At 42.2% G+C, this 12727-nt stretch overlaps 1 protein-coding gene across 4 annotated transcripts in view; it reads right to left on the reverse strand.

The window, feature by feature from the left end:
• Positions 1–446: 446 nt before the first annotated feature.
• LOC106588593 (RNA polymerase II subunit A C-terminal domain phosphatase) overlaps positions 447–12727 on the reverse strand; it is a 134702-nt gene continuing 122421 nt past the window's right edge. For all 4 annotated transcript variants that reach the window (XM_082970079.1, XM_082970080.1, XM_082970081.1 and 1 more), the window contains one exon: positions 447–7009. In XM_082970079.1, the coding sequence (XP_082826205.1) occupies positions 6865–7009 (145 nt within the window). In that variant the 3' untranslated portion in view covers positions 447–6864. The remainder of the gene's footprint in view (positions 7010–12727) is intronic.

The raw sequence follows: 12727 nt of genomic DNA on the forward strand, positions 1-12727 counted from the left end.
ATCATCTTATCATAAAGTCACATGCGGTGGCTCACTGCCAGTCTATCAACTCACTCTTATGACCATATGTTGAAGTAATCCTTTTTTTCCTGTGACATGGTGGGGGGGGGGGGGAATGAGGCCCAGAGATGTGAAGTAAAACAACACTAGTGTGTGTGTGTGTGTGTGTGTGTGGTGAGTATAGTGTGTGTATGGTATGTGCACGCTCCATATCTGGGCCAGCAGCAGTTCATCCAGAGGTAATGGACTGCCTGCTTTTCCTCCAACAGAGACATTGTTCGTAAAGTTTGTTAGTCTGACTGGCTAAACAAATCTCTATCCACTGCTGCTCAATGCCACCACTGAGCTCAGCACCAAACAGATTTACCTCTGGGAACTCGCTATTTGTTATTTTTCTCAACACAGACACACACACAGAGATTGAGATAGACACACTTCAAAGACAATTTAAAAAAACAACAAATATTTATTAAACGAAAAGTATATTTTCTGTCAGGTCAAGTATGAAATAGAATATACAAATACTTTTACACATCAGTCTTTTCATTGAAAATAATAACAAACCAAAACAGAATAGAGAAAAACAAGCAAGGGTGGGGTGAATGGCTTAAACACAATGAAAAAATAACTATTTCATCTTTATCTATCTAATCAGGTTAATAATGAAGTGGCAGTTAATGTTCTGGGTGAGAACCCAGCATCACAGCTTTAACTCCTGACCCATGACCTCTCACCCTTGAACAATCGCAGCCCTGGATTCTAAAATGACCTAAGAGCAGGCAGGGCAAACCCGTTTTGGTGATTTCTGGTATACAGTGCATTCCGAAAGTATTCAGACCCATTGACTTTTTCCACATTGTTACGTTAGCCTTATTCTAAAATCCTTATCAATCTACACACAATACCCCATAATGACAAAGTGAAAACATGTTTTTAGAAATGTTTGCTAATTTATACAAAATAAAAAAACATACCTTATTTACATAAGTATTCAGACCCTTTTCCATGAGACTCGTAATTGAGCTCAGGTGCATCCTGTTCCCATTGATCATCCTTGAGATGTTTCTATTACTTGATTGGTAAATTCAATTGATTGGACATGATTTGGAAAGGCACACACCTGTCTATATAAGGTTCCACAGCTGACAGCGCATGTCAGAGCAAAAACCAAGCCATGAGGTCGAAGGAATTGGCCTAGAGGTCCGAGACAGGATTGTTTCGAGGCACAGATCTGGGAAAGGGTACCAAAAAAAATGTCTGCAGAATTAAAGGTCCCCAAGAACCTCCATCGTTCTTAAATGGAAGAAATGTGGAACCAGCAAGACTCTTCCTAGAGCTGGCCGCCCGGCCAAACTGAGCAATCGGGGGAGAAGGGCCTTGGTCAGGGAGGTGACCAAGATCCCAATGGTCACTCTGACATAGCATCAGAGTTCCTCTGTGGAGATGGGACAACCTTCCAGAAGGACAACAGCCCTCTCCCAAATCAAGCCAGACAGAAGCCACTCCTCAGTCAGTAAAAGGCACATGACAGCCCGCTTGGAGTCCTAAAGGACTCTCAGACCATGACAAACAACATTCTCTGGTCTGATGAAACCAAGATTGAACTCTTGAAAGCCAATCGTCACGTCTGGAGGAAACCTGGCACCATCCCTACGGTGACGCATGGTGGTGGCAGCATTATGCTGTGGGGATGTTTTTCCAGCGGCAGGGACTGGGAGACTAGTCAGGAACGAGGGAAAGTTAAACAGAGCAAAGTACAGAGAGTTCCTTGATGAAAACCTGATCCAGAGCGCTCAGGACCTCAGACTGGGGTTCACTTTCCAACAGGACAACGACACTAAGCACACAGCCAAGACAACACAAGAGTGGCTTTGGGAAGAGTCTCTGAATATCCTTGAGTGGCCCACCAGATCCTGGACTTGAACCCGATCGAACATCTCTGGAGAGACCTGAAAATATCTGTGCAGTGACGCTCCCCCATCCAACCTGACAGAGCTTGAGAGGATCTGCAGAGAAGAATGGGAGAAACTCCCCAAATACAGGTGTGCCAAGCTTGTAGCGTCATACCCAAGACTCGAGACTGTAATCACTGCTTCAACAAAGTACTGAGTAAAGGGTCTGAATAGTTTACGAATGCACGGTCTCATCAAAATAAATCAATCACAGCACGTTATTGGACTCATTCAGCAGTTTTTACCTGATTAAGTACAATGCCATTGGAAATTAACGTTGAAAGTTCAATTGAACATCATGCTGTCACTGCTTTCTGTTGACAAGACATTTTGATAAATAGCCCAAAGTCAAAACACTATTAAAGAGCCAAAATTAATAACCGATATGCAGTTTGTGATTTTGAAAACCTAACACAAAATGTACCATCTACAACAATAGTAATCATATGACTTGTATTTGTTTTGACAAGTACTGTAGCAATAAATCACTCATAGATCTGTGGGGGTATGGAGATATTTTTACACCACTGGTTAGAGGACAACCTGGAGAACACAATTGCACGAGAGAGGTGAGATGAGGTTGCACATCCTGTTAAAACAGCTGAAAAACCACACTGAATCAGGCTATAATGTGTACATCACTGGTTAGAGGAGAACATGTAGAAGACAGCCAGCTCCATTTTGAAGTGTTGCATTTTGAATCAAGTGGGTCGCCAACGTGGTAAGTGTAACGCAACACACCTTTTGTTAATCACTTCCATATCACTCCGAAATCAATAGACGGGGCAAACGTTCATGCTATAGCGCTGATTAAACTAACACTACTCAAAGACCACACGGAAACTTGGAATAACCTATACAGTGCCTTCAGAAATTATTCATACCCCTTGACTTATTCCACATTTTGTTGTGTTACAGCCTGAATTCAAAATGGATTACGTATATATATATATTTTTTATCTTACCCAGCTACACACTTACCCCATAATGACAAAGTGAAAACATGTTTTTAGAAATTGTAGCAAATCCATTGAAAATGAAATACATACATCTAATTTACATAAGTATTGACAGTCACTACTTTGTAGAAGCACCTTTGTCGGTGATTCCAGCTGTGAGTGTTTCTGGGTCTAAGTCTAAGAGCTTTCCACACCTGGATTGTAAAACATTTGCCCATTAATATTTATTCTAAATTCTTCAAGCTCTGTCAAACTGGATGTTGATCACTGCTAGACAACCATTTAAGTCTTGCCATAGATTTTCAAGTAGATTTAAGTTAAAACTGTAAATTGGTAAGCCACTCCAGTGTAGATTTGGCCTTGCGTTTTAGGTTATTGTTCTCTGATAAGGTGAATTCATCTCCCAGCATCTGGTGGAAAGCAGACTGAACTTGGTTTTCCTCTAGGATTTTGCCTCTGCTTAGCACCATTGTTTTTTTACGCTGAAAAACTCCCCAGTCCTTAACGATTACAAGCATACCCATAACATGATGCAGCCACCACTGTGTTTGAAAATATGGAGAGTGTTACTCAGTAATGTGTTGTATTGTATTTGCCCCAAACATAACACTTTGTATTCAGGACTAAAAGTAAATTGATTTAGCACATTTATTGCAGTATTACTTAGTGCCTTGTTGCAAACAAGATGCATGTTTTGGAATATTTTTTTTTCTGTACAGGCTTCCTTCTTTTCACTCTGTCATTTAGGTTAGTATTGTGGAGTATCTACAATGTTGTTGATCCATCCTCAGTTCTCTCCCATGACAGCCATTAAACTCTGTAACTGTTTTAACGTCACCATTGGCCTCTTGGTGAAATCCCTGAGTGGTTTCCTTCCTCTCCGGCAACTGAGTTAGGAAGGATGCCTGTATCTTTGTAGTGACTGGGTATATTGATAAACCATCCAAAGTGTAATTCATAACTTCACCATGCTCAAAGGGATTTTTAACGTCTGCTTTTTAAAATATTTTTACCCATCTACCAATAGGTGCCCTTCTTTATGAGGCATTGGAAAACCTCCTTGGTCTTTGTGGTTGAATCTGTGTTTGAAATTCACAGCTCGACTGAGTGACCTTACAGATAATTGTATGTGTGGGGTACAGGGAGGAGGTAGTCATTCAAGAATCATGTTAAAACACTTATTGAACACAGAGTGATTCCATGCAACTTATTATGCGAGCACATTTTTACTCCTGAATTTATTCATTTTTAATTACATTTGTAAAACATAATTCCACTTTGACTTTATGGGGTACAGTGTGTCTAGACCAATGACATTTTGAAAAAGGGGTGTGAATACTTTCTGAAGGCACTGTACATGGTTGGTTAGATGAAGACTTGTAGAAGGCTTATATCTATATTTTGGAATATCGGATGTTCATTTCAGGAGGCTGCCATCACGGAAAAGGGAACAAACCACTTTTTCTGTTAGTTAACTTCAACGAATCACGATGCGGCATAAGATATCGACAGTGACAACGGTTGGCTGCTATTTGGGTGATAGTCGGACTGTCAAATCCGTATATTGGTGTGTGGCCAACGACTTTAATAGAGATTTTATGGGGTGTAAATGCAAGCTTGTGTAAGGTAGTAACAGCAAGTGTCCACATTAGGGAAATTAGAGGAAAATAAAATAATATGGCAAAATAATTCAACATGTCAATTTAAGATGATATATACACTGAGTATACCAAACATTAGGAACTCCTTCCTAACACTGAGGCACTCCCCCCTTTTGCCCTCAGAACAGCCTCAGTTCGTTGGGGCATGGACTCTACAAGGTGTTGAAAGCGTTCCACAGGGATGCTGGCCCATGTTGACTCCAGTGCTTCCCACCCTTTAGGTGGTGGACCATTGTTGATACACACAGGAAACTGTTGAGCATGAAAAACCTGGCAGCGTTGCAGTTCTTGACACAATAAAACTGGTGCGTCTGGCACCTACTGCCATACCCCGTTCAAAGGCACTTAAATATTTTGTCTTGCCCATTCACCTTCTGAATGGCACACATACACAATCTATGTCTCAATCGTCTCAAGGATTAAAAATCATTCTTTAACCTGTCTTTTCCCCTTGATCTACACTGATTGATTGGATTTATCAAGTGACATCAATAAGGGATCATAGCTTTCACCATGTTATGGAAAGAGCAGGTGTCCTTAATGTTTTATATACTCAGTGTTATGTTTCCTACTCACAAACTATTGCAACAATTGCATCTATTTCTTACACATTTAACAATTTAGAGAGTTAAAAAATGCTCTCAAACACAATTTAACCAGGCGCCCTAGACTAGAGCATCCGTAGTGTCTGTGCAGCAGCCTGAACGTTGGATGTCCCTACTAAGAGCAGCTGACACTACGACACTTGGTGAACTCCATAACCTGGCTGAAATGTAGCCGTTAGCATATCACTCCGCAACTGACTAAAACATAAATCACCTGATAGAAGTAGCTGTAAGACCTAATAAGAATGGCATAAAGCAAAACAACAAAATGCATCCACCATCACAGGCTCCAGTGAGGGGAGGTGGTGGCAGTGACCTGGTTGGTGGGTCTTGACCATATAACCTTTTGACAGGTAATTGGGTCTCGACCATAGACTTAGATAGACATGGCATCACTGTATCTGTCCCATTATTGCGTCTGAGAAAACCTGCAGTGCCATTGAGTCCATTTTCAAGTAGTCCATTTTCTTCTACTACCATTTCTATAAGTTGGCAAACTAACTGAAAGGGTGCATACTGCCACCTGGAGTGTGTTGTTTGAACAGATATAAAGCCACGGTTGCCCATTTACTGCCACCTGAGTTATGGAATGCTCGCTTACGAGTATAATTCATTGGCTGATGACCTGGATGGAATTATGTGATCCTTCCTTAACCCATAGAAAGTCCAACCTAGTTGACTAGTTCAAAACGGTGAAAGTCGTCAATGACGCTGCCCATGTTAAAATGGGCTTTTGGGCACTAGAGTCATCTATGGTCTAGACCAGCTAACCCTTCGAAGTAAAACACATATTAGTTGGTGTTGGAAATGTTGATCAAGACCATTGTTGGAGCCAGGTGGACCGGCACCGCTGATTGGTAGAGCCAGGAGGACCGGCAAATCTCATTGGTGGAGCCAGGATGACTGCCACAGTGCAACTCCTATACTTCCTGCTTTGAGCTTTCAGCCAGGTCAGTCAAAAGATAGACTGCTGATAACTAATGGTGGTATGATGAAGATGTTGATATTGCAGTGCATCCTGGGTGTTTGTCTCAGATAGCTCAGTTGACTTTATAAGGTGTCATACATGCATATCGATCTCTATATATGTCTCTGGTACCAGCGCCAAGGTAGAGAAGAACAGAGGAAAAGATCCAATGGGACACATTCAGGCATCTTAGTCTTTCTGCCGGTAACAACGTTTTAATGATCAACCCCTAAAAAAAACAACAGGAAATAGGATCACAGAATGTGACGTCAAGAGTAAAATGTTTAGCTGCAGGCTCTGATTGGCCTAGTTCAAACTCTTTGGCATCATATGACCAATGAATAAAGTTAATAATTTGTTGAATTTATATAAAAAAGTCTTAATAGAAAAAGAAACTCAAGTAAAACATCCTATTTATATTTCACAATAAAACACCACAAATGTGTTTGTCGAAAGTTCCTATATTAACCCTAAAAATGATCTACAACTATATTTACACACCAACGTTTTCCTACTGTACTAACCTAGCGTTTCATTCTGTACAACACATTCACCTCGTTAAAACACAAGCACACACACAGCGTAGAGACAGAATGATTCTCAGGTACCACGTAGCTGAAAAGCTGCAGGGATAACTCGGGGGAGTGCTTCTGTGAGTCATTGTTCACAAACGTCCAAATCAAACATCCAGTTCATTTGTCCAAATCAAATTCAGCGTTGTCACATGAAGTCGTTAAGCTCCGCATCCAGGGCGGCGGCCATCTCATCAGCCTCTGAGCTGCTTCCTTCCTCTTCCTCGTTAGAATCCTTGGTGGACTCATCTGCCGACTCCCCCTCTTCCTCCTCAAGCTTGCGCTTCTGTCCCCTGGAGAAAGAGGGAGAGATTGGTTGATTGATGAGTAAAACCTTATGTCTTGACACTCACATACGGCTATTGTTACAAATGGAATTTTCTACTAATATGCATGATGTTATCATGTGTATAGATCATACTGAAGGCATGTCATTTAGCCATTAGCAGAAAGAGCAACACAGCAAAACACAAAGGCAACAATGTTGAGGAAACAAACAGACTTGAAGACTGAACAGTATTGTGTTGGTCTTCGGTAACTATTGCATGCAAGATCTTATCGCAACAATATTCAGACAGAACAGGGAGTTACTGATGTACCAAACCGCATAGCTCCCTTTCCAACATGAAAAGGATTCATCGCTACATAAATAATTTGCCTTGATCCACATAAGACTGCTCTAACAGTAACACGTCTGATGTAATGAGAGAGTAGTTTTATTCTACTGGAGCTGTCTAGTTACTGCTGCCGTGGTTCCATTCTCCCCCGGCCGACGCCACTCACAATAGGCTAAGAAAGAAAAAGACAACTGCTAGGAGATGTGAAGCCTCGGTTATGTTAAAAGAACCAAACTGTGCTGTGGTGATGACGGACAGAGAACAAAGGAGAGAGACAGAGGCCGTAATAGAAAGTCACACATACAGAACACTCCGTGTGCGTGATACAGGAAGAGAGAAAGAGCACTAGACACTATGGAACACAAAGCTTTTACTATCTCATCCTGGAATATACGAGGTCTGAGGTTATCTGCCTTTGGCCTAAAAAGCAGGAACCCAGACTTCAAAGAAATTGGAAATACAGACATTGCCATCCTACAAAAAACATGGTATAGAGGAGACGGACCCACTGGTTGCCCTCTAGGTTACAGAGAGCTGGTAGTCCCATCCACCAAACTACCAGGTGTGAAACAGGGAAGAGACTCAGGAGGTATGCTAATTTGGTATAGAGCAGACCTAACCCACTCTATTAAATTAGTCAAAACAGGTACATTTGGCTCAAAATTAAGAAGGAAATTATCTCAGAGAAAAATGTCTTCATGTGTGCTACCTATATCACCCCAATAGAATCCCCATACTTTAACGATGACAGCTTCTCCATCCTAGAGGGGGAGATCAAACACTTCCAGGCCCAGGGACATGTACTAGTCTGTGGCGACCTAAATGCCAGAACTGGACAAGAACCTGATACTTCTTCAGCACACAGGGGGACAGCAACCTGGAGGTGACAGTATTCCCTCCCAAATATGCCCCCATAGACACAACTATGACAAAAACGGGTCACAACTCCTGCAGCTCTGTACATAGTTAATGGTGGGCTTCGAGGAGACTCCTATGGTAGGTACACCTATAGCTCATCCACTGGCTGTAGTACTGTCAATTACTTTATCACTGACCTCAACCCAGAGTCTCTCAGTGTTCACAGTCAGCCCACTGACACCCCTATCAGATCACAGCAAAATCACAGTCTACCTGAACGAAACAATACTCAACCATGAGCCATCAACGCCAAAGGAACTGCACAACATTAAGAAATGCTATAGATGGAAGGAAAGTAGTGTAGAAACGTACCAAAAAACTATTAGGTAACAACAAATTCAATCTCAACTTCGTGGACAAAACATTTCACTGAAATAGTGGAGATATAAACTTGGCAGTTGAAAGCCTTAAACAGTATATTTGACCTTTCAGCTTCCCTATCAAATCTAAACATTTCAAGCAGACAACGTAAGAACATTTTAAAAAATGACAAATGGGAGAACCTTCCAGAAGGACAACCATCTCTGCATCACTCCACCAATCAGGCCTTTATGGTGGAGCGGCCAGACGGACGCCACTCCTCAGTAAAACGCACATGACAGCACACTTGGAGTTTGCCAAAAGGCACCTAAAGACTCTGACCATGAGAAACAAGATCCTCTGGTCTATTGAAACCAAGATTGAACTCTTTGGCCTGAATGCCAAGCGTCTCGTCTGGAGGAAACCTGGCACCATCCCTATGGTGAAGCATGGTGGTGGCAGCATCATGCTGTGGGGATGTTTTTCAGCGGCAGGGACACTAGTCAGGATAGAGGAAAAGATGAACAGAGCAAAGTACAGAGAGATCCTTGATGAAAACCTGCTCCAGAGCGCTCAGGACTTCAGACTGGGGAAAGGTTCACCTTCCAACAAGACAACGACCCTAAGCACACAGCCAAGACAACGCAGGAGTGGCTTTGGGACAAGTGTCTGAATGTCCTTGAGTGGCTCAGCCAGAGCCTGTACTAGAACCCGATCGAACATCTCTGGAGAGACCTGAAAATAGCTGTGCAGCAACGCTCCTCATCCAACCTGACAGAGCTTGAGAGGATCTGCAGAGAAGAATGGGAGAAACTCCCCAAATACAGGTGTGCCAAGCTTGTAGCGTCATACCCAAGAAGACAATGCTGTAATCGCTGCCAAAGATGCTTCAACAAAAGTACTGAATAAAGGGTCTAAATACTTAGGTAAATTTGATATACAGGAAAAGGAGGGCTGAGCACACCCCCATTCTCATCGACAGGGCTGTAGTGGAGCAGGTTGAGAGCTTCAAGTTCCTTGGTGTCCACATCATCAACAAACTAACATGGTCCAAGCACACCAAGACAGTCGTGAAGAGGGCACGACAAAACATATTTCCCCTCAGGAGTCTGAAAAGATGTGGCATGGGTCCTCAGATCCTCAAAAGGTTCTACAGCTGCACCATCGAGAGCATCCTGACTGGTTGCATCACTGCCTGGTATGGCAACTGTTCAGCCTCTGACCTAAAGGCACTACAGAGGTTGGTGCGTACGGCCCAGTACATCACGGGGGCTAAGCTTCCTGCCATCCAGGACCTCTATACCAGGCGGTGTCAGAGGAAGGCCCTAAAAATTGTCAAAGACTCCACAGCCACCTATGTCATAGATTGTGCTCTCTGCTACCGCACGGCAAGCGGTACCAGAGCACCAAGTCTAGGTCCAAGAGGCTTCCACCCCCAAGGCATAAGACTCCTGAACATCTAATCAAATGGCTACCCAGACTATTTGCATTGTCCCCCTCCCGCTCTTTTATGATGCTGCAACTCTGTTATGATCTATGTATAGTTACTTTAATAACTCTACCTATATGTACATATTACCAGACTAACCGGTGCTCCCGCACATTGACTCTGTACCGGTACCCCCTGTATATAGTCTCACTACTGTTATTTTACTGCTGCTCTTTAACTACTTGTTACTTTTATTTCTTATTCATATTTTTTAAAGTTTATTGTTGGTTAGGGGCTTGTAAGTAAGCATCTCACTGTAAGGTTGTATTTGGCACATGTGACTAATCAAATTTTAATTTATTTATTTAAGTTTTTTAGTATATATAAATTTGCTAAAATGTCTAAAAACCTGTTTTTGCTTTGTCATTATGGGGTATTGTGTGTAGATAGGTTTTTTTCTATTTCATACATTTCAGAATAAGGCAGTAATGTAACAGCATTTGGAATAAGTCAAGGCACTGTTAATATCAATGAATTGGCGAGGGCACTACAACAGTCTGAAGCACCCGGCATCACCCTACTAGGACCTAAAGTCAAATATCTACTGTTTGCTGATGATCTGGTGCTTCTGTTCCCAACCATGGACGGCCTACAGCAGCACCTAGATCTTCTGCACAGATTCTGTCAGACCTGGGCCCTGAGAGTAAATCTCAGTAAGACAAAAACAATGGTGTTCCAAAAAAGGTCCAGTTCCCAGAAGCACAAATACAAATTCCATCTAGACACCGTTGCCCTAGAGCACACAAAAACTATACCTACCTAGGCCTAAACACCAGCACCACAGGTAACTTCCACAAAGCTGTAAACGATCTGAGACAAGGCAAGAAGGGCATTCTACACCATCAAAAGGAACATAAACTTCGATATCCAAATTAGGATCTGGCTAAAAATACTTGAATCAGTTATAGAACCCATTGCCATTTATGGTTGTAAGGTCTGGGGTACACTCACCAACCAAGAATTCACAAAATGGGACAAACACCAAATTGAGATTCTGCAAAAATATCCTCCGTGTGGGCATCCCGAGTGCCGCAGTGGTCTAAGGCACTGCATCACAGTGATAGCTGTGCCACTAGAGATCCTGGTTCGAGTCCAGGCTCTGTCGCAGTCGGCCGCGACCGGGAGACCCATGGGGTGGCGCACAATTGGCCCAGCATCGTCCGGGTTAGGGGAGGGTTTGGCCGGCAGGGATGTTCCTGTCCCATTGCGCACTAGCATCTCCTGTGGAGGGCCGGACACAATGCACGCTGACACGGTCGCCACGTGTATGGTGTTTCATCTGACACATTGGTGCGGTTGGCTTCCGGATTAAGCGGGCGTTGTGTCAAGAAGCGACGTGGCTTGGCTGGGTTGCGTTTCAGAGGACGCACGGCTCTCGGCCTTCGCCTCTCCCGAGTCTGTACGGGAGTTGCAGCGATGGCAAAAGAGTGTAACTACCAATTGGATACAACAAAATTGGGGAGAAAAGGAGTAAATAAATAAATTTAAAAAAATAACTTCCCCCGTGTGCTACGTAAAACACCAAATAATGCATGCAGAGCAGAATTAGCCCGATACCCGCTAATTATCAAAATACAGTAAAAAGCAATCAAATTCTACAACCTCTTAAGGATCCGCCCATTTTTTTTTTTTACAATTTCGCCTAAAATGACATACCCAAATCTAACTTCCTGTAGCTCAGGTCCTAAAGCAAGGATATGCATATTCTTGGTACCATTTGAAAGGAAACTCTTTGAAGTTTGTGGAAATGTGAAAGGAATGTAGGAGAACATAACACAATAGATCTGGTAAAAGATAATACAAAGAAAAAAAAACGTTATTTTGTATTATTTTGTACCATCATCTTTGAAATGCAAGAGAAAGGCCATAATGTATTATTCCAGCCCAGGTGCAATATATATTTTGGCCATTTTAAGAACGTGAAATGTCAGAATAATAGTGGAGAGAATGATTTATTTCAGCTTTTATTTCTTTCATCACATTCCCAGTGGGTCAGAAGTTTACATACACTCAATTAGTATTTGGTAGTATTTGGCCTTTAAATTGTTTAACTGGGTCAAACGTTTCGGGTAGCCTTCCACAAGCTTCCCACAATAAGTTGGGTGAATTTTGGCCCATTTCTCCTGACAGAGCTGGTGTAACGGAGTCAGGTTTGTATGCAAACTTCCGACTTCAACTGTGTTTACCTCAGATTACACAGACCCAAAGAATTTTAAAACAAATGCAATTTTGATAAACTCCCATATCTATTGCGTGAAATGTCAGTGTGAAATCACAGCAGCAATCTTTGTGACCTGTTGCCACAAAAAAAGGGCAACCAGTGAAGAACAAAACACCATTGTAAATACGACCCATATTTCTTTACTTGTTTTTCCTTCTGTACTTTAACTATTTGCACATCATTATAACTGTACATAACCATAATAACATTTAAAATGTGTGTATTCCTTTGAAACTTGAGTGTAATGTTTACTGTACATTTATTGTTTATTTCACTTTTGTTTATTATCTATTTCACTTGCTTTGGCAATGTTAACTTATGTTTCCCATGCCAATAAAGCCAGAGTGGGTGGGGTGAAACCAAACAGAGTGCGAGGATACCATGTATATTCAAGACCGAGGGACTCTCCTCTCTCTGCCCACAGAGATCCCTCCAGGGGGGTGAAGGGTTAAACATGCCCCCCTCT

This window comes from Salmo salar, chromosome 27 (assembly GCF_965601325.2).
Source record: "Salmo salar chromosome 27, fSalSal1, whole genome shotgun sequence".
NCBI classification, from domain to species: Eukaryota; Metazoa; Chordata; class Actinopteri; order Salmoniformes; family Salmonidae; genus Salmo; species Salmo salar.